At 40.0% G+C, this 23,808-nt stretch overlaps 1 protein-coding gene across 4 annotated transcripts; it reads right to left on the minus strand.

The window, feature by feature from the left end:
• Positions 1-1,767: 1,767 nt before the first annotated feature.
• On the minus strand, positions 1,768-23,599 carry LOC146445121 (transient receptor potential cation channel subfamily V member 6-like). 4 transcript variants are annotated; one of them, XM_085067839.1, is made up of 16 exons: positions 23,295-23,599; positions 22,964-23,126; positions 13,468-13,565; positions 12,960-13,082; positions 11,932-12,072; positions 11,292-11,390; positions 10,907-11,082; positions 9,887-10,033; positions 7,677-7,889; positions 7,265-7,351; positions 6,137-6,213; positions 5,788-5,953; positions 5,423-5,489; positions 4,588-4,856; positions 3,735-3,841; positions 1,768-2,218 (listed from the first exon to the last, which is right to left on the minus strand). In XM_085067839.1, the coding sequence occupies exons 2-16, from the start codon at positions 23,092-23,094 to the stop codon at positions 1,954-1,956; spliced, it is 2,166 nt and encodes a 721-aa protein (XP_084923965.1). In that variant the 5' UTR covers positions 23,095-23,126; positions 23,295-23,599; the 3' UTR covers positions 1,768-1,953. The 4 variants fall into 4 exon arrangements, with proteins under 4 accessions (XP_084923965.1, XP_084923955.1, XP_084923946.1 ...); XM_085067829.1 differs by having other exon boundaries at positions 22,964-23,190; XM_085067820.1 differs by having other exon boundaries at positions 22,964-23,599.
• Positions 23,600-23,808: the final 209 nt, after the last annotated feature.

Consider the following 23,808-nt stretch of genomic DNA (forward strand, 5'->3'; position numbering starts at 1 on the left):
TTATTATTTTGTCACAAGGGGGAGTTCTTTTGTAGAAATGACAGTACGTGGCCCCATTGTAATTGTATTTCAGTGGTTTTTAAACTAGAAAAAATTCCACTATATTTGGGGGTAGGGATAGGATGGGGAAATCATCAGTTCTCTCCTTCTTGCTATTTTCTATTCATTATCAAATAAAATTAATCTACAATGTCACAGTTCTGGTTAACATACCACATTGCTCCCATTTCCATAGATCACCAGTATAAAGGTGATCCAGGTTTTGGGAAGGATTGACAGCACTTCAGCGACTGAGACCAGGCAACACCTTCAATTCAGTAACATGAATCAACTCAAAAGTATACAGTTGAATTCCAGAGTGACAGCTTTCTGTCTGTCTTCCATTGGAGCACAAAAAACAAATAAACATTCAAGTAAGAGAAAGTGGACATTTAAATAAATACAAATGATTGCAAAGATCATGACACTCATTACAGCACCTGAAAGTGAGAATGTGTAGGAGAGGTTTGCAGTGATATTTCAATACAATCAGAAATCCACTGGATTCAGCTTTTTCGTTATCTGCTTTGATTATGACAGGGTGATTTGACTCAAAGTCTAGTGCTAGATAATAGTCTTTAATCTCTTGAAGAACAAAGTTGCTGTCACTAGTCCTGTTGGAAGGAAATGTTAAGACCATGGATTGCCTTCTGCCTAACTTCTGCTACTGGAATGAAACTCCACACACCTGAGAATACAAAAACACCTGAAATGACTGTCCATTTCTCTGAACATTTCTTCATTTTTCTTAAAGTGGCCTGAGGCAGGTGATAAACTGACAGACTGGCACAGTGTCATGCCTGGAAAGGAACTGTGTGGATGCCTCTGGTGTTCATTGCATAGTTTCAGGCTTTCAGAGAGAGACAGAGAGAGAGAGAGCACCAGTTTCTGAACTGTCTCTGCAATAGCTCTTGTTCATCTACCCAGCATCTCCTCACCATTTCTTTCCATGTTATACAGGAGCTCACAAGTCAGCCTTGATGGCTCAGTTATAAGTCAGGGAACTATGGTTCAGAAACCTATTCTTCCACGGAAAACAAAATACTAGCTTTAGCTTACTTGGGAAATAAATATCTCTGCTGAAATTTCACACTGATGAAAGTCACCTAACCAGGTCATACACTCTCTCAATTGGAAAAGAAGTTTCCACTTCAGAATCCTCCCAGGAATAGCAATCACTTCTTTTCAAAAGTTTAAAGTGCATTTGTGTGACAAAAAATTAAAACAAACAAACAAAAACATCCATCACCAACAAGAAATCCAAACAAGCCAACCAAACCAAAACCAAAATAGTCCTGCTAAGCCAGAAATGTTGAAACTGCAGTTAATGGAGACTGCCTTTCTTCAGAGGGCAAAACCTGTCAGGCCCTGAATGCCAGCTGAGTAGCTACAGTCCTTTTAATCATCACAGTGCCAACAACTACCTTCATTCCTGAGATCAGTTACAGGGTTTGTGGGGTTTTTGGGGGGTTGGGTTTTTTTTTTTTCTGTTCTGTACCAAATAATAAATCAGCATTTCAGTCATTCTTTGCTGTGACAGCATTGCAATTTTGTGAAACTGGGTGGAAAGACTATACTCTGTAACAGTCTGGAAGAGGGCTTGCTGATCACTTCTTCGTAAATGGATGAAATCCCATTGCTGATTTCTTTTCCTCATTTACATTACACAGCTCAACAAGCCCACCAGCTCGGTGCAAATATCAGTGCAATTGCAGAGACACTTGAAAGTAGGAGAGAAAAAATTGCATTCATGTATCACAGCACAGATGCCATGAGCAGCTCACAAAATCTTCACCAGCAGAGTCCTTCAAGGCTGAAGAATGTGTGTGGCATGCTGGGGAATGTATGCACAGCTGTAGAAGACAACTGTTGTGGCAAAGGGGATCCATCTTGTGGAGTGAAAATAGAGGCTTCTTAGACATCATAGACCTCCTCATCCACGGCAGGACCGACCTCTCCACAGAGCTGGCGGAAGGTGTTGCGCCTCAGGATCTCCCAGCCACGGTGAGAGCTAGTTCTGGATGTGCTCCGTGACAGCGACAGAGCAGACAGCTCCTTCTTGTCCCCGTGGGTTTCCAGCTTTTCTGAGCCCTTGTCATAGATATCCTTATCTTGAGCCTTAAAGGCCTCTGTGTACCTCATCATCTTGTGTTTGTTGGGATCAACTCTGTCTTCAATTCTGTAAGAAGGTAAAAAAATATTCACTCGATGAAGTAGAAAATTGCCAGTTTATCAATAAAACCCGTCCAAAACATGGGCCTACTGACACAAACATTCCAGGAAAATCTGCACAGAAGCAGGAAACTGATTACAGGCAGTGCACTGGAAGTACTAGCACAGTTATCTCCTAGGCCTTCACCCCCATCATTGACTTCAGTACCTTTGTCTGCCCATGGTTTCTTGTCCTTTCACTCATTTCCCACTCATGATTTGCCCTTTCCATTTCGCCAGCTATAAGCAACTGGCAGACTTTGTATATATGCATGTATTCATATATTCATTTATTTTCTCTGTTCTTGGCTTTCCTCCTCTGATACTCCATGGCTGATAGCCTCAGGATGTCATTCATCTCTTGCTGAACTTTTATTCAACTGTTCCACTTCCACCAACCCTTCTCTACACTGATTATAGATCGTCTTCTGAATTAGTATCCCACACATATATAATGAACATCCATGTGATTTGACAGAATTAATCACAGCAACACTCTTTTCTCACATCATCCAGTGAAAAATTTGGATTCCCAATTATTCCCAGTGAATTTCTGGGACATTTCTCTTGCAATAAATTGTTATATTCCATGCCTTGGACTGAAGGTGTTGCATATTGGCACCACTTTAGGTCTGCTTGCTCTGCCCAGTAAGTCTGAAAATCCACAAGGCTCAGTTGTCTGAGAAACCTGTAGAAAGTCCTGTGCAGGGCCAGGAGCTGGGCTTTGATGATCCTTGTGGGTCCCTTCCAACTCAGGATATTCTATGACTCTATGGTTCATACAGCCACCACTCCCCCTTCTGGCTTTACCAGCAAAAGATGGCACAGTTAGAAAAGGCAAATGCCTGAAAGTTAAATCTTTTCTCACCTGGCATAAATACTGACTAAAATCAGAATTAATGAGGAATTTAGTGTTATCTAGACTACAGAAATTTTGTTAGTTCAGTGCCTATACTGAATTCCTGGACCTGTCTTTGTCACCTGAGTCATTGCGAAGTATAACGTATTTAGTAGGTTCACGCAAGAAGGAAGTCTTGACTTTAATTATTCCTGTTCTGATTTTGAGTCATTCACAGAGCAGCTAATTGTTGCTGAATGACTGATAGATCAACTTTGCCTCTGCCATTTCATGTATCTAAGGGACAGGGACAGCCAACCAAGCACAGCTGTGAAATTCTGTGATACTCATTAAAAGAAGTTTGAAATAAAAATTTGGGCCTTATAATCTGAGCAGCTTCTGGGCTCTGTCCAATGTGACTACTGGATGAGAAAGCATCAGCTGATTTCCCAAGGAAATGCACTGAAGAGCTTTCTGAGGTCAGTGCTTGTCTATCAGTCACACACAGAAAACAAGACTGGGGTTTGTATTCTGCAAGGAAACCCTCCAAACACTCCCTAGGCCACTGGGAAGGCTCTTTATGGACACCCATACATTGGGTTCTTCTTGCTGGATCCTTACATGCCCACACTCCAAGAGAGCTCACCTGAGATACCATCGGTCCCCCAGCCCAAATTCCCGCCCACAGATTCCTGAGCGAGGCCAGAGGCACCGTGGCAGCTTCCTCTCCAACATGACAGTCGTAGCAACAACCTTTGGGATGAGAAAAAATGAAAATACTCAGATGAATTAGAAAAAAATCAGAGTCTCTTGCAAAAATATTCATTTCATTAGCACCAACCCATACTGTATTTCATTACAGCTCCTTATGTAATTAAAAAAATAATACAGTCTATACCTCATTTCTGATAAGGCAGTCACTAATTTAGGTTTAACAATGCTGTGTTTTGAGGAAGTAATGGTTCTCTTAAAACACTGTTCAATTTCTTTCCTTTTATACCTCATGGCAATGAGTAGGGTAATTAATTGCGAGCTAGAGAAGAGGACAGTGCCTACACCCACATTTACTATCATCAGAACTTGCCACTGTGGCCACATGACTCCATTTAACCATTTGTCTGACTGCTTTCTCACAGAAAAGTATAGGAAATGGATCTCCTGTTGATTAGCTATAGAACTGGTTGAATTTCTTTGCCTTTTGGCCAAGACAGCAAGGCCAACTTTTTTTAATGGATCTAAAGACGTTACTGGCCTTCCTGTAATCATTACCTAGTGTTCTATCTCCCCACCTCCAGTCAATCCCTATAATCATAATCTAACTCTCAGTTACTCAGAAATGGGATTTCCCAAAAAAAAAGATGCAACTTTAATTCTATTTAACAAGAGATTCCATGCATAGGGGACCAACATCTAGGGAGACACAGGATGGACAAGAAAGGCCGATGGGCTCCTAGCTGCTGTGTGAAATAAGGTAGGAATGCCCACCTTAACTAGATTACCTGGGCTCTCCAGAGCTCATCCTGCTCGTGGGCCACTCTCCAGTGGGTGTCACCCATCATGGCAATCAGCAAGTTGAGCATGAGGAGGGTGGCAATGATGGCAAAAGCAAAGTACACCACGCTGTACATAAAGGGCAGGTCCACATCATAGTTTGCAGGGCCATCAATGATAGTGAGGAACAGCTCAAAAGTGGTGAACAAGGACATGGGATAGTTGTAGAACTGCCCAAGATTTTCGGGGTTCTCTGTCTGGAAGATGATGTAAAAGGCTGGAGGAGAGAAATGGGGAGAAAAAAGAGAGTTTAACAACAGGAGTCCCTTTCCAAGAGGAATAACAGAATCCTATAAGAGATTCTAACAAAAAATGGTCTGGGAAGGACCTGCAGGTCTTTCTATGCAAGGACAAATCCCTGATTAGAATCACTGGCCTCCATAATAAAATGACCCCAAATTACTTTGATTATTTATTTATTTCTCAAAGTAGCCATCTTTTCATCCTCAAGGATATAATAAAGCTACGTGGGTAAATCAAATTTTCCACAGACAAATATCATAAATGCAGATGTTTTTAAACCTTGACTTAAAAATACATGGGATCATCTGCATTATACTAATTTCTACTACCCTGGAAAGAGCAAGAATTAAAAGCCAAATTCATGAGAACAGAAATCAGTACTGGGAAAGTGACCATGCTCAGAGAAATAGAATCTATACATCATCACCAGCTTTTCCAGCTATTCAGAAAGCAATCAGAGATTAAATCAAAACCCACTCTCTTACTTCATACCAAAGCAGCTGGCAGCGGTAACATATTATTTTCTCTCTGTAGACTCACCTGATGCAAAGCCTAATATCACCACAGCCATGAGCCAGCAAAAGCGCATAAGATCTCCAAATATCATCTGTAGAGCAAAGACAGAGCCACCATAAGGCCCAACTGTCCCACCAAGGCACAGTGCAACCCTATATAAACCTTTTTCCAGATTTTAAGACCATGAGTGGACTGAAGGAAACTTCTGCACTAAAGAGAGAATGTGAAAGTTCTAAAAAGCTCCATGCAGACAAGAATTTGTCCATTTGACATTAATGCCAAGTTAAGCAAATAGCTGTGAGGGAGAAGAAATATTCTTACAGTTCTCCCTATCTGCAAAGAGGTGTGAGGATGCTCATAGAAAGCCCATATTTGTTTGTGTCTCTCACCTTCTGGATCATGATGGTGAAAGGCCCGAGCATCTGGAAGCCTCGTGCGAAGTACATGACATTGCACCATCCCAGCACCAGGGCGAAGGACATGGGCACCACCTCCCCAGTTGTGCTGGTGAGGCGCATCACCATGGTCACCAGGATCATGCAGGCATATGTGATGCTGCAAAGAAGAAGAGACAGCAAAAAAGTTTGGTAAAGGAACTATCAGTCAAGCCATTAAGAGAAATAAATCAAGAGAAGGAATACTCTAAAAGAATGGAGAAAGTAACTCACCTAGCAAAAGACAGCAGTGGGGGAAGTGATAGACAATATATTTATTGGTCTTAGTATGTTCTGTACTCACACAATTATGTGGAAAGGCCCTCCTAGGATTGTTTGTCCAAAGTATTTCGCTGCTCCAACTCTAAGGATATCTGGAATCTAAGAGAGACATCCTATTCAGTTCAAGATTCAGAGAGTTTCCATCACACTACTAATGTCATGGTAACCACCAATATTCACAGGTTCTTAGGGTCAGCCACATCTCCTTTGATACATTGATTTTTATGTTACTTTAAAATCAGAATGGTTTGTTTGGTTGGGCTCCTGTTGGGATGAGACTGAGACTGATGGCAAATCTAAGATGCTTGGGCAGATTGAGAGACATTGCAGAGGCACCTCAGTAACAAAGACAAAAAAAACCTTCTTGGGGAATGAAGGGAGTTTGTTGCAATTCACACTGTGTTAGTTGTAGCCTAGCCCCAGCGTCCTGACTAAGCACAGGAAGAAGGACTTGTCCTTCTGGAATATATCATAGAATCGAAACTGCACACCACACTCGAACTAAGGTTGCACCAGTGCAGAGCAGAGAGGGACAATCACCCCCTTCGACCAGCTGGTGATACTCTGCCTGATGCTCCCCAGGTAGGCAGAAAGCTGTTTACATGACCAGTTTTATTTTCTGTTCTGCCTGTCATCATCCTTTTAGTTTTCTCACAAAAGTTTCAATCTTCTATTTCCTATTATAATAAAATCAAGTGGGGGATGGCTGAGAAAGGCTCCTGCTACAAGTCCATAGAGTAACTGATCTTCAATTAAATACAAACTTTTCTGTTTATGCCCAGAAATCACGTCACCCAGCACCCCTAAACACAGAAATATTTATGGATACTGGGTGAAGCAACATCTGAGAGTCAGCTGGGCCACGGATGGTGCTAACAGGAACTTTGGATTACCCTGCAGACAATATTTGAGAGTGCGACCAATCCTTCTAATTGCTTCTTCCGCACCTGGAATCTTACTGGGACATCGTCACAGTCTCTGTCTCATCTAATAGATATTGTTGACAATGCCTATTGCCATAGATCTATGTTGAAGCACTCAGATTAAGCAAATAACCCCTACCAAATAGTGAGCACAAATCCTTGCTTGTCTAGTAAGTAAAATCAGCCCTGATGAAAATTGAAACTCTATAGTTCACTGTTTCTCTTACCTCAAGGACCAAAATTACTACAGCTCCAATGACCGTGATCAGCTCCCCCACCAGCCTCAGCTCATCCTCATATGCCACATATGATTCCTGAAAAAGAGTCAATGGAAATTAAAATTAAATTTTAAAGAAAGTAAAAGCAAATTTAAAAAGAGGATGGGGGAGAAGAATGCCTGTTGTTAATGCAATAAATCTGAGTAGACGTGGCAATGCCAGAGGAACCAGCCCAGCCCCAGCAACGGGGAACAGAGCACACCTCCTCTTGCCCCCTGACAAAGGTCAGCTGGCTGAAAGAGGGGAGCAGGGCAGCTGCAATAGCTGGGGACAGGGGAATGCTTGGACTTTCCAGTTAAGTAGGTTAGATGGGAATTGCCCAATGCTGCCTATGGGGCCCTGACTCCCACAGTCACAGTACCTGAAGCAGTTTCTGGACATAGACTGTGTTGTCCCTGCTGCTGGTTCTGTTGCCTGTCCGGGGTTTCAGAGGGCGATAGACGCAGCACATGGTGAAGCAAACCATGTAGAGGATGTAGAATAAGGCCAGGAAACAGAAATAGGGACGACCATACATGTTCCACTTGAGGCTCACCAGCTCCTTCACAGGTGTTAGGTCCAAGATCTGGCGTGCCTGACAAAGGGAGAAAGAAGGAATTGATTGCCAAAAGGGCATTTTTGTAAGCATCGTTCACAAATTTTCCTGGGAGAGTGTTAACAAAAAATTCTCATCTATCCTATTCAGCATTAAGAAGTTTAGTTTATTTTGCAAAAGTGGAATGCTCAAGTGGGATTGGATTTGCTCAGTTTGACAATAAAGAACATTGGGAAAAAAGTAAAAAATATATCCTGCAGAGAACAGCTTTTGAGTACCAGTGGGAAGTACAAGAAAAGTATGTTAGACACTGGAATAAGTTTGTCCTCTGTGTAGGAGCATAGAACTGAGGATGACAGAGGATTCCTGTTGGAACAACACAAGTTTTTGTATCAGATGTTTTAAAATAAAAAAACTGAGACATTTTTCTAAAAGATATTTGTACCTGTCTAAAGCTCTAGGGCTTATGTAAAAATACTACCTTTTAAGTTTCTGCCTTGTTATTTGGGTGATAATTGAAAAATCTATATCAAGCCTTCAGTTTCTACTAGAAGACTGACAGAGCGAGTCAGAGAGATAGGTGTACTTTACAACTTACTTATGAATTTGAGCCACACAATTTATTAAATATTTCTGGACTTACTTTCTATTGTAATGTGCAATAAGTGAGAACAAAATCCAAGTCAAATTGGTGTGACCAGGTTACTTTAAAGTAAAACTTCTTATTGCACTCTAGATGTTTTTCTTCTCTTGCTAGAATGCCCTGTTTCCTCTAAGTCAGCCAAAAATTGCTGAGTGCAAAGTGCAAGAAATATATGTGTTTCAATAAATGGACATGACTCTAAAAAAACTCTTGAATGGCCTAAGAAATATCCTAAAGGATCAAAACTACATGAGAGAAAATGCACCTACAGGTGCTGTGGTTTCTGTAGAAGTCAGCATTCTGAAATTCTTTGCATAGAAGAGTAAATTACATTTTCAAAGGGATGATATATGTTTGAAGCTTATTATAATCTTCCTGTAGCTTAGTTCCCTTCTATTTTTTTTTCTTGATATTTGGGGATACCTTATCCTCTGAAATTAAGAATCTTGGATCCACATGTGCTATATGAATATTCTGGGATAAGAGAGGCACAATATTCTGCTTTGTTTTTAGGATTATGGTTTACTCTTCTAAAGTGGACAACTTCTAAGCCTGTTCTATTTTTTAACATGGACTACTTTTCCCTGGATTTCCATCTGTATCACCAGTCATAGAAATTTAGAAGATTTTACACAAAAGCAAATGAGAGCTCCATAGACTTCCACTGCAGAGTGCAAAGCTCTCCAGTAGCTGAAACTTTTGTTAGAAAGGTTTGACTAATTTTGATAGATGGAAATTATACAGGATGGGCAGAATTGTGCTAATTGAGGTGTCTTCTGATTCATTTCCTGTCCTGTTAGGATTATTTAAGGTCATTACAATTGACAGGGTGGTGTACCTTGAAAGTCCTATGGAGATCTATCAAAGCTTGCCATTACACTCTGCTATTTTAGTCTTATTAATCCCTTTACAAGCTTTTGAGCCTACAGCAGAGATAATTTGCCCACTTTGTTTTTAGTCATAACCTGTCATTAAATGAAGGGAATAATAACAAAAGTGGTTTTAAAATGCACTCCAGTTTAGGATTTCTGAATGTACTCCTGTCTCACAGGGACATTGTGAGAGCTAATCCGTGTCACAGTTACAGGATACTTGCTGGAGCTACTCTACAGGAGCTTAGTATATCTTTGAGCCTGGTGAAAGAAAACCCTTTTCTGTACTTTGTTCATACTTTCAATAACCTGCAATTTTCACACCTCAGAAGAAACTATACATAAACCATCAGATGTAGCCAAGTCAATAACAAAGCCAACACTTCATGTATTCTCTGCAGCTCATGGTACAAACTCCTTGCCCTATAGATTACATCAACAAGCTTGAACCTTCAAACTCATCATTCCTCTCCTATAATCACCATGGTCTGCACACAGAAAGCAAGAGGTGCCCACAGTACCTCTCTCTTCTTGGTGGACACAATGAGCTCAAGGAAAGACTGATCTTCAGCCCAGGAGTCAATCTCTGTGATATCATAGAGCACAGTGGTCAAGGGACCAAAGGACCACAGATTCTGCTTCCGCTTCTGCATAAGGTATTGAAACATCTGAGGAGAAAGGATGGAGGGCAAGGGTATCAGAAGCTTTCCAGTATATCATGTATTTACAATGAGAACAGATAAAATGGTTTAAACCCTTTAATTGTGAGACATTTTCCTTGAACTTGGTAGCTGTTGTGGTTCTCATATCTCTCAGGAGCAATTACAGCAGGTTACGAAGTGGAAGAAATTTTTCTGATTCCTATTTGACTGTTAGCTCATGCTTGATATAAAGGATGAGTGATTTTTACTCTAAATTCTAATCAAACTTCCAAAGTTACTTGACACAGTTATACTCTCTGACAATAGATTTCAGATGGAATTACATGTTGATTAGAAAAAAAATGTTTTAATACTCTTCTACAAGTTATCAGAAAAGAGGTGTGACAAGGATCCCGTCCCTTGTGAATCTACAGAAGGAACACTAACCACCTTTGTCTTTTCATTAAGGGGCAGGATGAGAGTTTACATAAAATGCTGTGGGTTTTTTATGAATAAATGCCTGTGGATAGCTGAAGAAGTTTCCCATGTGTCACACTTAGAGTAATGAAATCTAGACAAGCAAGACAATAATTTCAGTGAGCCTTTCAGCAATTTGCTTGTGGTAAATCTTTCTGTTAACACTTGTTTAACTCAATGCTTCACAATTGGAGGGGAAGTATCTATTCTTTAAGCACTCATTTCTTTCATTAGGATAAAGAAATGTCTTATAAACGATTCTTATAAACGATAAATGGGACATATATAAGACTTCTGGGGGAAAAAAGGTCTTGTTATATATCTTCTACCCACAAAGAACATGCACAAACCCCCTTTTCTCTGAATGATGTTATTTCAAGGTCTCCTCTTTTGTATGGAGGTACCAGAGTCACACAAACTCACCACAGTGTTGCCCTCAACTCCAGCCAGTTTGAACGGAGTGAGCCCCTCCTTGTTAGGAATCAGTTCAAGTGATCCTGGTCCCTCTTTGCTCCTGTCATAGGACAGTATCAGGCTGTACATGTGGCAGGCAAACGTCTTATTAGGCTGGAGAACCAGGATGTGAAGAACAGTGTTACCTGTGAAGGAAGCAGACTGGATAAGGCATGTGGAATAGCCCAGCCCATTGAAAAGATTGAGAATTGACTGATGGCTTTTATTTTCCCCACATCCCTCATCCCACAGCTGTTTCTAGTGAGAGAAGAACATTTGCATGCACAGATGACAGAGTCTGAATTAAAATGTCCAGATCCACTCTGTGTAATTCACTGAGCCCCACAGCACATACCCAGAGAATCTTGAGCTCTAATGTCAGCTCCATTTTCAATGAGCAGCTGCACAATTTCCTCATTTCCCACACAGGCAGCAAATGATAATACATGCTCTCCTGAAATGAAGGGAATGGGGAGAGACAGCATTAAGAATCTAGAAGGCAGGAGAGGTTGAAGCATACAGAGGTAAAGCTATCCATGAAGCCATAGGATATGAAACAAGGAGTTACTTGAGGTAACTTATAAATTTCCTGCCCTTCTCTTCATCCTACTCAGAAAGGTTAAAAAAAAACCTGCCCCACACAACAATAAAAGTAAAAAGTGTTCTTTTCAGGGGTTAACATCCATAAGAAAGTTAACAAGTAATTTGCAGTATATGCTGCTAGGAAAACATTAAGTTACAATTTTTGTGAAATACATATACTTATTTGCACACATGTACATCTATAAAATGTGTATAATTTACATGTATGTAACATGTACATACTCAGAGGAAGTCTTCCTGTCTGCTAAAAGGTGTCCATGTCTGATGACACTTGGAGATAGGAGCCTCTGCTTATCCACTTTAGATGGGGACTAAAGTCAGCCTCCCCCAAATCCCCTCCCCACTATGCTGATTCCCTCCTAGAGCATCAAGGGGAGAAGTGAAGGCTGTACCAAAATAGAAAAGGTTCTGGGAGCTGCGCCTGAAGAAGTGCCCAGTGGCCCTTGCAGTGCTGGCATTGGCTCCTCTCTTGAGCAAAGCCTTCACCAGGGTGGTGTTCTGGTTGGCTGTGGCAATGTGGAGAGCTGTCTGCCCTGCAAGACACAGAAACAAATCCTTGTCTTCCTAGAAAGCAACTCCAGGCTGATCAGCAGCCTGCAGGTCACATGTCAGTCATGGTAAATGGACAGCAGCTAAAGGAATTAGCTTCAAAGTTTTCCCTGTTGTGTGCAAAGGATTGTCCTAAAGATTTTGCAGGGGTGTCATTCTACTTACATCTTTTTTATGAATTTACAAAAACTGACTTTACAATCTGCCAATAAAACCCAACAGGATGCACTTTCTAGATTTTTTTTTTCTAGGAAAAATCAGGACATGCCGGACCCATCTGGGAAGCAAATGGAAAGCTGTGAGATTGACTGTGCTTTCCTTCATAAGAAATAAAGTTAAGGTCAAGACAAAACTCCCAAAGAATTCCTCTAATCCTTCAAACTAGGTTTTAGAATTTTTCAAACCCTTGAAATCATTGTTATTTTAGTGGTTTTGAGATTCACACTGGAATTTCTGTGTACTCAACCAGAAGCATTCTTTAAAAACCTGGATAAGAGTCTAGCCTCAAAAGCAGTAGCCACAACCCTCATTTTCTCAACCAAATAACTACTTTTTCTCCTTTCAGGGAAGGTCAGGCAGATATCCCTTTTTTCACGAGCATGTCAGAAAGCAAGCTGTACATATCCTTGCAATCCCTTTCCAATCCCTTGCAATTCCCTGGTCATGGCCTTTGCACGATTGCACATGCTGTTTTATGTAATTCCACCTTCCAAGAAAGGTCAGAAGCCATTGGTATGCTGGTTTTGCTGTGTAACAGTTTAGCAACCTATTGAACCAGGAACAGAAAAAGCCAATTTCCCAAATGTCCAGGTGGTACTTCCTCTCCCCCTCTGCAGGGAATCCTGCCCAACCTCATTCCCAGTGAAATTACCTTCATAAAGCTCTGATGTCATCCTCTCATTGATAAGCTCAGGAGCTGCTTCCATCAGAGCCACTGCTGCCTCCAGGTTATCATACATGGCAGCTACATGAAGGGCAGTCTCTCCCACTGCACCTAGAAACAGGAGAAGCTTGTGAATTGTCGAGACATTCAACTGTGTGGGACAAAAGCAGAAATAGATTTATTGAGGTGGGGAAATATGGGAGTGCTAAGTCCTCCCTTCAGTATTGCCTGGCACAGCCACAGAACTGCACAGTCTCTGTCCTGCACATCAACAAAATCTGAAAACTGACCAGAAACTTCAGGTGTTTGTAAGTGACAGCCAACCTTAGGAAAGAAGTGAATGAGCACAACCAAGTCAGAAAACTCTCTGTTGCAAAGCTGCTGACATGGAGTTAAGTCATCTGAGTCTGCTGATGCAAATGTTTTAGCAAACTACTCATTGTAGGAAGCTCTTGCCTTCCACAGAAAACCATTTTTCTCAAATAATCCAAGTTACCTCTCTGATAGATGTCACATGTTCCATCGGTGAGAAGTTTCCTAATTGCAGCAAGGTCATTCTCTTTGGCAGCCTGGAGCAGTGGGGATTCCCAGATCCTGTAGTCAGGAAAAAGTGGCTGATAAGGAACAAAGTCAAACACATGGTACCTCTCTCCAGAGCTAGCATGGCTTTTGCTCTAGACATTTTTCATCCCGAACATTTTCACTGAAAAATCAGTAATGCACATCTACCGCCTGAGGTGTTTTTTGAATACACAAAAATAAGACCAGGAAAAAGCAGAGCAGTGCAATTCCAAAAACATGTGTTCATCACTCCTTGGCCTACTGATGCTGAACCGTATGGTGGCAGCAGAGAGAAAGACAGGGGAAATGAATAACCAAAATTTTTCTGGTTTGTATAGCCCATGTTTTGAGGGGTCATCGATAGCCTTCCTGCCAGTAGACATGTTATCTCAGGAGCCAGAAAAAGCCAGTTGTTTTTTCGCACACCACAGTAAATTAAGAAAAGATCATCATCTGAATTGCTCCCATAGTGGATAGAAAAGTGCAAACAAGAATTCCATCTGTGTTCATAGCAATGCTTCCTATGATATAATTAAAAGAATTAGCCCTGATATGTTGCTCCTGGTTATGCAAAGTCATGAACAAAAAATTGACAGCTTTGCTATACTATTTTTTTGTCTAATGCAGAGAGAATTGAGGAAATTGTTGAGAACTGGAATGCATGCATGTCCCAGGAGAGAGCATGCTCTCAAACAAGTCCCAGACAGAGTGGTTCTCTCACAGCTGAAGCATGTCCTTGAGTCTTCCACGAGGATTTGAGTTATTTGAGTATATCCTTTGGGCTTGATGAAGAATTTATAAGTACAGCCACCAAACTCACTACAGCAAGGTCTTTGGAAGCAAACAACAGGTCAAGGGAGGTGATCCTCCCCCTCTGCTCAGCCCTGGTGAGGCCATACCTAGAGTCCTGTATCTAGGTCTTAGGATCTTCAGTACAAAACACATGTGGAGCTACTGTAGAGAGCTCAGCAAAAGGCCACAAAGATGATTATGAGAATAGAAGATCTCTCAGATGAGGAAAGGCTGAGATAACTGTGACTGTTTAGCCTGTATATGAAGAGAGTTACCTGCAATGCTTGCTCAGCATCCAAATAAGCTTTGCCAATGCTCAAAACGATGAGTTGGCCACACAAAAATTAAAAAAAAAAAAAAAGAACATTCTAGAAAATTTGGATAAATATTTCTGTTATCCTTAAATATTTTCAGGTTTGTCTTTTAATTCATAAATTAAAAAGTGGTTTGGGGTGGGCTTTTGATTTTTTGATTTGATACAAATAAAGTATTCTAAGTATCCCTGATACTTAGGAGGAGTAAGGAGCTAAAGATTTAATGGGAGGAAAGACTCTCAAACCAAAGAAAATTTTTACATCTCATGAGTTTTTAGTATGAAATAGAAAGAGACTCATTTCTCCCAACAGGAAAAGTTCAGTTTTAGATCTTTGTTCAAATGAAAATGTTGTGCTTTTGTCTCACCCCTCCAATTTGCTAGTACAGATGTTTAATTTGATCTTAATTATCTGGCATGGCTCAGGTCAAGCTGTAATATGTGATGTGGAATAAGTCTACGGATTACAGTAGAAAATTCCAAATTCAAGCTGATATGAACAAGAAGAACACCAGCCCTGTTTTTCTACCAGCCTCTGTCCATCCTTTTACTGCAATCTAACAACTGCCAATAGCTGTCTTAAACACACCTTCCCAAAAAAAACATGTGGGACAAATGCATTAGTAAAACCACATATGTGGAGATACAGTAAATGCTTTCTCCTGGTGATGTTCCATATATTCTAGTACTATTTAGTTACAAGATTTTGGGGATGGGGTTTATGGGGCAAATACCACATAAAGCAATAGGTGCTTTGCATTAAGTGAAAACACTGATGTGAGAATACATTACCTGTGAATTAAACTCTATTACAAGCATAACAAAATCCACATCAGAGACAGAGAGAATATAAATGGCCCATTGCAAAAAAATGTTTTCTTTCAACACATGCATCATAAGCATAGGACAATTTAACAATAAAAACATAGGAAATCAGGCAACATAAATTCTGTGGCTTACAGGAATATGTATTTCTTGCTTTAAATTATTCTTTTATGAACAACAGGATCTTGAAGCAAAAACGTTTTTATATGCCATTATCTCTGGATTTAATCCACTTGAACTGTGAGAGTTCTGCACTCCTTCATAGTGGAAAGACACTGTACATGACAGATTTTGGGGGATAAAGCAAAACAAAGAGAAGTATCAAAATTATACAGATAAATAGAAATAATTTGAATAAGTGTAAATTAATGGGCATAGGGTACAAGTAATAAAACCTTAACTGAACCTTATGTTTATCATTCCACAAAACAAACACTTCCTGTCGCCAAAAACACACCATTATCTAAGTCACTAGAAACTGAAGTAGAAAAACCCTGAAGAACAGGGGAGAAATAAAAACATTCAGTATATAAGGAGCCATCCCCAACAAATCAGGGAGCCATTGTGAGATATTTTTATGTGTCCTTCACACTCCTAGTTAGGGAAGTAATCCTTCTACAGCTTACTCATGCGTCAGTTTCATTAGTAACTAATGACAAGATGATTTGATGAGAAGATTGCATCTAGGATCAGACAAACAGGAACTAAATAAAGAGGCACTCTAAGCAAAAGTTGTAAGATTCAGTATTCGTGAAATCAGCCTGCCTTCTCTGCCACTATTGGGGCTGAGAAATACTCTGTGTTCCTGGAAAATATAAGTTTCAGAGGCAGGAAGTGGGAAAGAGGTGGGGATTCAAGAGTATAAACAATGCTACAATTAATATGTTGATGCTTTACTGGGTAGGCCTTTATCCCTCAAATGACCTCAGAGAGGAGGAAGGATTGGGCAAGAGACAATGTGGGAGGACACAAACACAATACCTTTCTCTCAAAAATTACCAAAGTTCTTGTAAACAGCTAATTAAATCACAATACTGCTATGGGGAAGACACCTAAAAAATAAGATACTCAGCTTTTGGAAACTGAGGGCAAAATTGTCAAGCATTTCTTCTTACTGTAGCAACCTCCAACCGGACTCAAAGAGCCAGAGATCTCAGGCCAAAGAGCAAGACAGAAGAAGAACCCAGAAATGTTGGTAAATGTCATGGCACACTGCCTGTGATGCCTCAAAGGGTCATGAGTTACATGTTTAGAGCATATGCTTTTACTCTCATTTAATTTTCTGCCTCATAATTGGGGAAGCATTTTACCCTCATTTAAAACATACCCTTCTAATTATCAACTAATTTTTAATACATTGCAGCAATGCACCAAGCATATAAATGTCAAAAAAATAGGGGAAGCAAATTTGCTAATATAAAAAATTAAATGAAGTCACCTGAACTCAGAACCTTCAAAACCTTTTAAATTATTTAACTTCTGCATATTTAACCAACTTTTTTCCTGACAGATCAAACACAGCATGAATATTACATTTTACAACTTGGATTCCTTTGTGTCAAAGCAGCAGCTGGCAAAATCTGTAATTTAAGTCTCTTAACAGAGCTGCCCACAGTACGTGCTTAGTTTCCACAAAGTACCAGTAAGTCACTGAATGGAGAGCCTGGTTTTCAGAGAACAGTTCAGCAGACATATCTAGACACCTTGAGAGGATAATTCTGCACATCTGAGTTAAGCTCCTGTTCTAATCCTGTTCATCCCCTTCAACAGCTACGGAATCAAGGAATACTAAGCTCCTGATTTACCCAGCGAAGTTAAGTTTGTAACACTGGGCAGCCTGGATATTGCCTTACAGTTTAGGATCAGTTTAGGATCAGCACAGCTGCATAGCAAACCAGTAATTGTGATGGGCAGTGAGAACCACAGCAGTATCCACCTGGATGTGCTCCTGGGTTCCCCTTTCTGAGCTAAGGAATGTGTCTGTGTGGAGGTAGTTAGTGAGCTTTGATCATGCACTACTATCTGGTCAGTTTTCTTCATACATGATTCAATTATGTACTTGGGAAGCTGTGAGGTGTTTTTCCAGCATAGGTGAGGGCAAAATCAGGAACACCCGAAAATCCATTGTGAAACAAAGAGAAGATAGAATGTAGGTCAGATTCTGACTGAGGGAGTCATGTAAAATAGTTTTAAACAAGGTTAAAGGTTTCACAAACTCTTTTTGCTGGTCATATGTACCCTTTTAGGTTTGCAGGTCCTTAAACACTTCTTTTGGAGTGGAGCCTCCTCATCTCACTTATGGAGAGATAGAGAATGCAAAAACTAGTAAATAAGTCTTCACTTTGTTATAAAAATAAGAAATTGGATTGCTCTGGTTATTCTTTCAAAACAGGGAAATATATGAAATATGTGAAGTGTCTGGACAATAACCGATCTGAACCTTCTGTTTCAAGACTGAACTCATGAGAGATGCAATGAAGCAGCTCTTCCTATTCTTCCATTTTCAGATTCTACAACTTCAGTCATTCACTATATGGAATTTGCCTGTTGTTTGCTCTAGCTTAAGTTTGCTTCAAGCTTTAACCCCATAGACAGTCAGTTACTGAGGTTCTGGATTAATTATTTTAGCCCAAGCTACAAATTCATCAGCAGAATATTATTTTAGCTTTCTCTTCTTTCCCTGTTGTGATGTTCAGAATAACCATGCTCATCATGAAATTACCAGCGGAGATCCATCTTCTCCCTTCCTCCTGCTGGTATGTGCATGTAAATGTGCAATAGCCTTCAGGAGAGCAGAGGGCTGCTCAGAGGAAGCTAACCAGCTGAAAGAGGATCAAAGCAAACACCTTGCAAGATGCCAAAGAAAGAGTTAGGGAATAATTGCATGAAGTGAAAAGGAGACAGATAACAGGGACGTAGACAATCAACAGGGTCAGCAAATTTCTTCAGTACCAACAAGAAGACTCAGCAAGTTAACTGGAACCTCTTGCCTGCATATGTCAAAGCCTCTTCAGCTGAGAGTAAACAGAGCTTCTCTGGAAATAAATTAATCAGGTTAATAATTGCCAGTGTTACTAGACAAGAAACTGATAGGGAATTCTTATCCCTTCAGATATTTAACTATCTGCCACACTGAGCAATAGAAATCTTGATCAGTCATTTCCAGCAGGGCATTCTACTCTACTTGTTTTTTGTTTTTTTCTAATTCTGCATCTGAGACCATTTTAGGAATAATCTCACTCTAGAACTGGCTTAACAGTTCAGAAGGCGTGATTTACAATTTATTATCAGTGAATCAGTCGTAAAACAAATTTTTTGTCTGAAGCATAACTTCAAACTGCATCAAAACTTCCTGCACTCTTCAATACGGATTTTCTTGCAGTTTTATTCTGGGTTGTGTTCCTTACCCTGTGTCTATTAATTTTTCTCTAACAGCTTTTTAATTCGGAGTGAGGTTTTTTCAGGGTAGAAATTTCATGTTTACTTCTTCATAAGGAAACCTATAGCCAAGTTTAAGGAGTCAAATAACTTCCTACAACTATGAGTCTGATCCACATCTTAGGACTGGGATTGGGGGCAGGAGGTGTGTGTCTCTGCATTGCTGGGTGAACAGGAGTTCTGGAGGACTTTTACACTTGTGATTGTTTCCCATTATTAGTCACAAATGTTCCATTAGGATGAAGGTGTAGCAGTAGGAAAAAAGGTCAGAATGCTGCTATTGATGCTTTTGGTTTTATTTTACATGCAGCAGCAGATTGTCCAGCCAATTGTTCTTTGTATCTTGACTATCAGAAGCACTGTTACTGAAACATGCTGTAAATGAAGTAGTGGAGCTGGAAGCTGGCATCTTTATTTCACTGTCTTTGGGAGCAAAGCAACCAATTAATACTGACAGGCATTGTGGATTTTAAGACAGGACCATCCTATGTTAATTGTGGTCTGAAAGCTCAGTAATGTTGCTGAGACAAGTAGACTATGAGCCAAACTATGAGGACATCTCATTCACTACCAGCTTGAGAAAGATTTACAGAGCAGGTGAAGGCTCTCTGTGTCCCACTATTACTCTTAAAACACTCAGTTTACCAGGGTTAGGCTGACCTATTTTTATGTTTGTGCCACATTTGTTTTCAGAGTACGCAAAGGACCTTGCTAATCTGTCTGGGAGACTAAAGAGCCGCCAAAGAATTTGGTTCTAAAAGTTTTTATTGTGGCATCTTTGGAATGACCACAACTCTGCAAGTTATGCAAATTGTTCCAGGCACTTCTAATGCATTACTTATTATTTATCAATCAGAGTTGTGGACACATGTAGTAGCAGGAGGAAAAATACTACTAAATTTTTATACTTTTACAGGTACTGGAACTATGTACTCACTTGCTCTAATTTATGTATTGGTTATTTTTTATGAACAGTGTAATTCTCATAGGATGGAATTTCTAAAATCACATTCTAGGAGGAATTTGTTCACATTTCCTTAGAAATTGTTGTGCTGAAAGTAGTTTCTAGAAGATCTATTAGCTGTGACAGATGTGATTCTTCTTCACCTCTATAAGGCCCAAATCCATAAGAATTTATCTTTTTGATCTCCATCATTATGAATTATGCTGAGAATTTATGTTCATATGCTTCAGGCTGTGTAGATCCCAGAGTTTGCTTCCAAAGATGATTCTAGAGGGGATATTTGAGATGTGACCACTCTCCCTGGGATTCCACATTGAGCTACATACAGGCTGTTTAAAAAGGAGAGTCTTCAGCAGAGAGAAACCAGAAGATCAAGACCAAATAAACTCAGTCCTCTGTAATATTAGGAGATTGTATCACTTTTCTGTATCTGGATTCCCCTGGGGAAATATTATACAGTGCAATATTATTCCCTTTCTGTGAACAATGCTGAGATACTAGTAAGATCCAAAGAACTGTTTGGCACAAAGAAATAGAATGAACATCAATTCCAGGGAAGGTGACAACTACCCAAACAGTTAGTTTTCAGGTACTATCACCAGCTGTCAGACTGAAAAAAAGACATAAAAACAAACACCTTTTTCTTCTCTTGCAGACTTTCTCTGTGCAATACAAGAGAATGGGAATTTAAGTAGTAACAGATTTACCATTGGCTTTCAATAAGAGAATGGTACAATTTAATCACTACTAATTACTGTACGTATTCCAACACAATTTTCTCTGAGAAGAACTCAAGCTGAAGCCACAACACTGCAGTTCTACACCACAAAATGACAGGACATCATAGCAGAAACCCTCTTGGCTTACAACAGTTTTTCCACAAAAGCAGAGGTTTCATAGGAGGAGTTTCCATACACAAGTCACCCCAGAAGGTCTCCCTGTTGTGTTTTTCTATCTGTACATAACTAAAAATGTGAAAGCAATAAAACTGATTCCAGTCCTCTGCAAAATGTTCATTTTCTTTCTCCTCAAACTCTGAGCATCTCTGGGGACAAGAGAGGAAAGAGTAGGGATAACAAGGGGAAGAATTGGTCCTGTCCTTCTTTAGGAAAAGAGTTTTCACATATTGGCACCATGGAATTTGTGACCAAATAGCAGAAGGCTAATTTGTGTTAATTGAAAGCTGCAGGAAACATACAGACCTAAACTGGAAGGGAACAATAGTGTCCCCTTGCAATCCTGATTTCACAGACAGTGAATATTGTACTCACTACATGTGTTTTACAGAGAGCTTTATAAAGAAACACAGAAAAGTTATCTTTGGGGCCAGTGGGACTCATATGACTAATATTTTTTCTCTTTTCCTCTATCAGTAGCAACACACGAAGTGTTAATGAGGCTGTAGCATGACTAATGAGGACTAATGAGCAAAGAGGAGGTCCAATGGCAATTTAACAGTAGCCTATGTGACAGGGAGCAGCAAAAAGGAAGGAGCCAAACTTCTTGGTAACAGCAGATGGTGAACAAGGGACTGGAGCATCATGTTATGATTTTGGAGGTTCATGTTGACTATTTGGGGGAAAAAACCCTTTTCCACTAGGAGGTTACTACAGCACTGTAACAGGTACCTAAAGATAAGGTGGAATCTCTGTCCTGGGGAGCTTTCAAGGCTGACACAGAGCTTAAGCAATGTGATCTACTGCTGGCAACAGTTCAGCTTTAAGTGGGATGTTAGAGATCAGCAGATCTTCCTTCCATATATCTTTGACTTAAAAATGCAAAGATAATGCTATAATAATAAAATATGGCTATATTAATTATAATTTTCGTTTGTTGATATTAATTATTAATACATGACTAATAGAATTAATGTAATACAGAAATATATTTAAACTTCCATTTTGTACTCATTTGGATCTCACAACATCTGCTGAGAACCTCTTTTTCAGTTACCTGTGATGTTTTTCATGAACACATCAAAATGTAAACACTTCAGCATTCCACAGAAACACTGTTGTTCCCATTGTCCCTCCCAGTTCAAGTGTATTTAAGTCCCATTACTCTGAAGTAAACTGGAACAGACTTTGCCACTTGGTCAAAAGTTATATCATGATATATTTAAGTTCTTTCCCAAAAGACAGATATGTACTTTTGTTCCTCTTAAGTGGCTTTCTCCATATTTATATATATATATGTGTGTGTGTACATACACATATGTATACATAGATTTTGTCCCACACAGTCACCTTTTTGTCCCCAGAGACATTCAGAGTTATGTGTGGAAAAACTCCAGATTTTACAAGCAACTGGAAGCAATTTGTTATTTGAGTACTGCAGCATTTGTGCATGCAGAAATGACAATGAAAACCAGATCCAGCTGTATTTCCATGAATAGTCCCACATTTCTCTGTGTGGAGGCAGCAACCCTGCACAGCAGTAACAAACAGCCTTGATTCAGTATTCACATGGGGAGACACAGGCAATCTTCTGGATAACCTACAGGCTAAGAGGAGTCACTGAACATGCTGACACCCAGGTCACAGGGCTGAGAAGCCACAGTCTGACCCAGGAGGTGACTGACCCCCAGAATGTTCAATATTAAGTCTACTCTATACCACAGTAAGAGCAACCTTTAGAGAGATAGAAAGCAAAATCCTCCCCAAAAAAGCACCACTATTTCAGCTGACTATATCCTATACATCACACACACTCTTAGTAATAATAATAATAATAATAATGTTAATGATTATGATGATAATAATAATGATAATAGTAATAATTAAAAACAAACCTTCATGCATTTTCCTGTGAGCTTTGCCAACGAAGCAGGAAAGACAAGAGAATACATTATTAATTTGTGACTGAAGTCCTGCACTCAGGGTAATTCAATTGTGACCTGGTAAATCTACCTGTGAGAGCAGATAAGATTGGAACTCCAGAAGCATTCCACCTTGAAAGAAGAAATCTGATAGAGGAGAGTGCTCCAGGGTTGTTTAAAGTTTATCTACTGGCAGAAAAGCCTAAGGGGAAAGAGTGAGAATCAGCTACAGGGAGAGCAGCAGAAGAAAGGGAAGACAAGAAGGCTGAAATGCACTGTACCTTCTCTGCTGGAGTAAGTAGATTTCATCCAGATGTTTATCCCAGGATTTTTTGCCTTGCAGCTTCTGACTTAGTCCATTCCAGATGCGGGAATAGAATGGATTTCTCTCCCCAAATAAAGGTACCCCCATATCACGTCCCTTTTTCTCTCTTGCCGAGCTGCCTGAAGCCAGCAATGCCCACTTTGGAAAAAAGTCAGGAAAGGCTCACTGCAGGTCACCACTCCTCTGCCCTCAGTTACTTACAGAGGAGACTGTCAGTCAAATGCATCAGCTGACCAAAGTACATGTAAAAACACAAAATAAAATCACTTGCTCCTAGCAGACCATACCTTGAGCCTCATCAATTACTTAGTTTCCAAAATAGCCCAACCCAAAGGTGTGTCTGATTCAGAAGTAGCTTGCCAGCAGCCTACCCCTCAAAAAGACCCTGAACAGCACTGAAGAATTCATACAGCATCAAATTCCTAAGCTTCTACTATTTTGATTTTGAAATCTAGAATTTAGAAGCCATCACCCTCCTTTTGTATCTCTGATTTCCTCTTGAAAGCAACATGTAATTTTGAAATAGACAGCTGAGCAAGTCAGGCAAAACACCTTTAAGGTGAGTGAACATGTGGGAGCTTGTCCTAAAAGCCACAGGGCTCTGGGAAGGTAGCAGAGAGGAGGACACACCTCCCACCTCAGCTGTCTGCAAATCCCATTAAAGAAATTATCGTTACAGACTCCACCTTCTCCACGTGAAACAAAGTCACTTTACTCCACAGGCTGGAAGAAGAGTTTATGTAGATTAATGTGTAAAGTTTACACATTTCAGTTTCATTTAATGTTCTACAAACTCTCATT

This window comes from Lichenostomus cassidix, chromosome 1 (genome assembly GCF_008360975.1).
Source record: "Lichenostomus cassidix isolate B80296 chromosome 1, HeHo_3.0, whole genome shotgun sequence".
In the NCBI taxonomy this organism is placed as follows: Eukaryota; Metazoa; Chordata; class Aves; order Passeriformes; family Meliphagidae; genus Lichenostomus; species Lichenostomus cassidix.

Excerpts from the sequence above, each read along its gene's own strand:
- LOC146445121 (XM_085067839.1), bottom strand. The coding sequence starts at position 23,094 with ATGGGGGTACCTTTATTTGGGGAGAGAAATCCATTCTATTCCCGCATC. Across the intron at positions 10,034-10,906 it reads GAGTTGAGGGCAACACTGTG|ATGTTTCAATACCTTATGCA; the intron begins GTGAGTTTGTGT and ends CTTTCTCCTCAG. Across the intron at positions 3,842-4,587 it reads ATGAGCTCTGGAGAGCCCAG|GTTGTTGCTACGACTGTCAT; the intron begins GTAATCTAGTTA and ends CTCATCCCAAAG.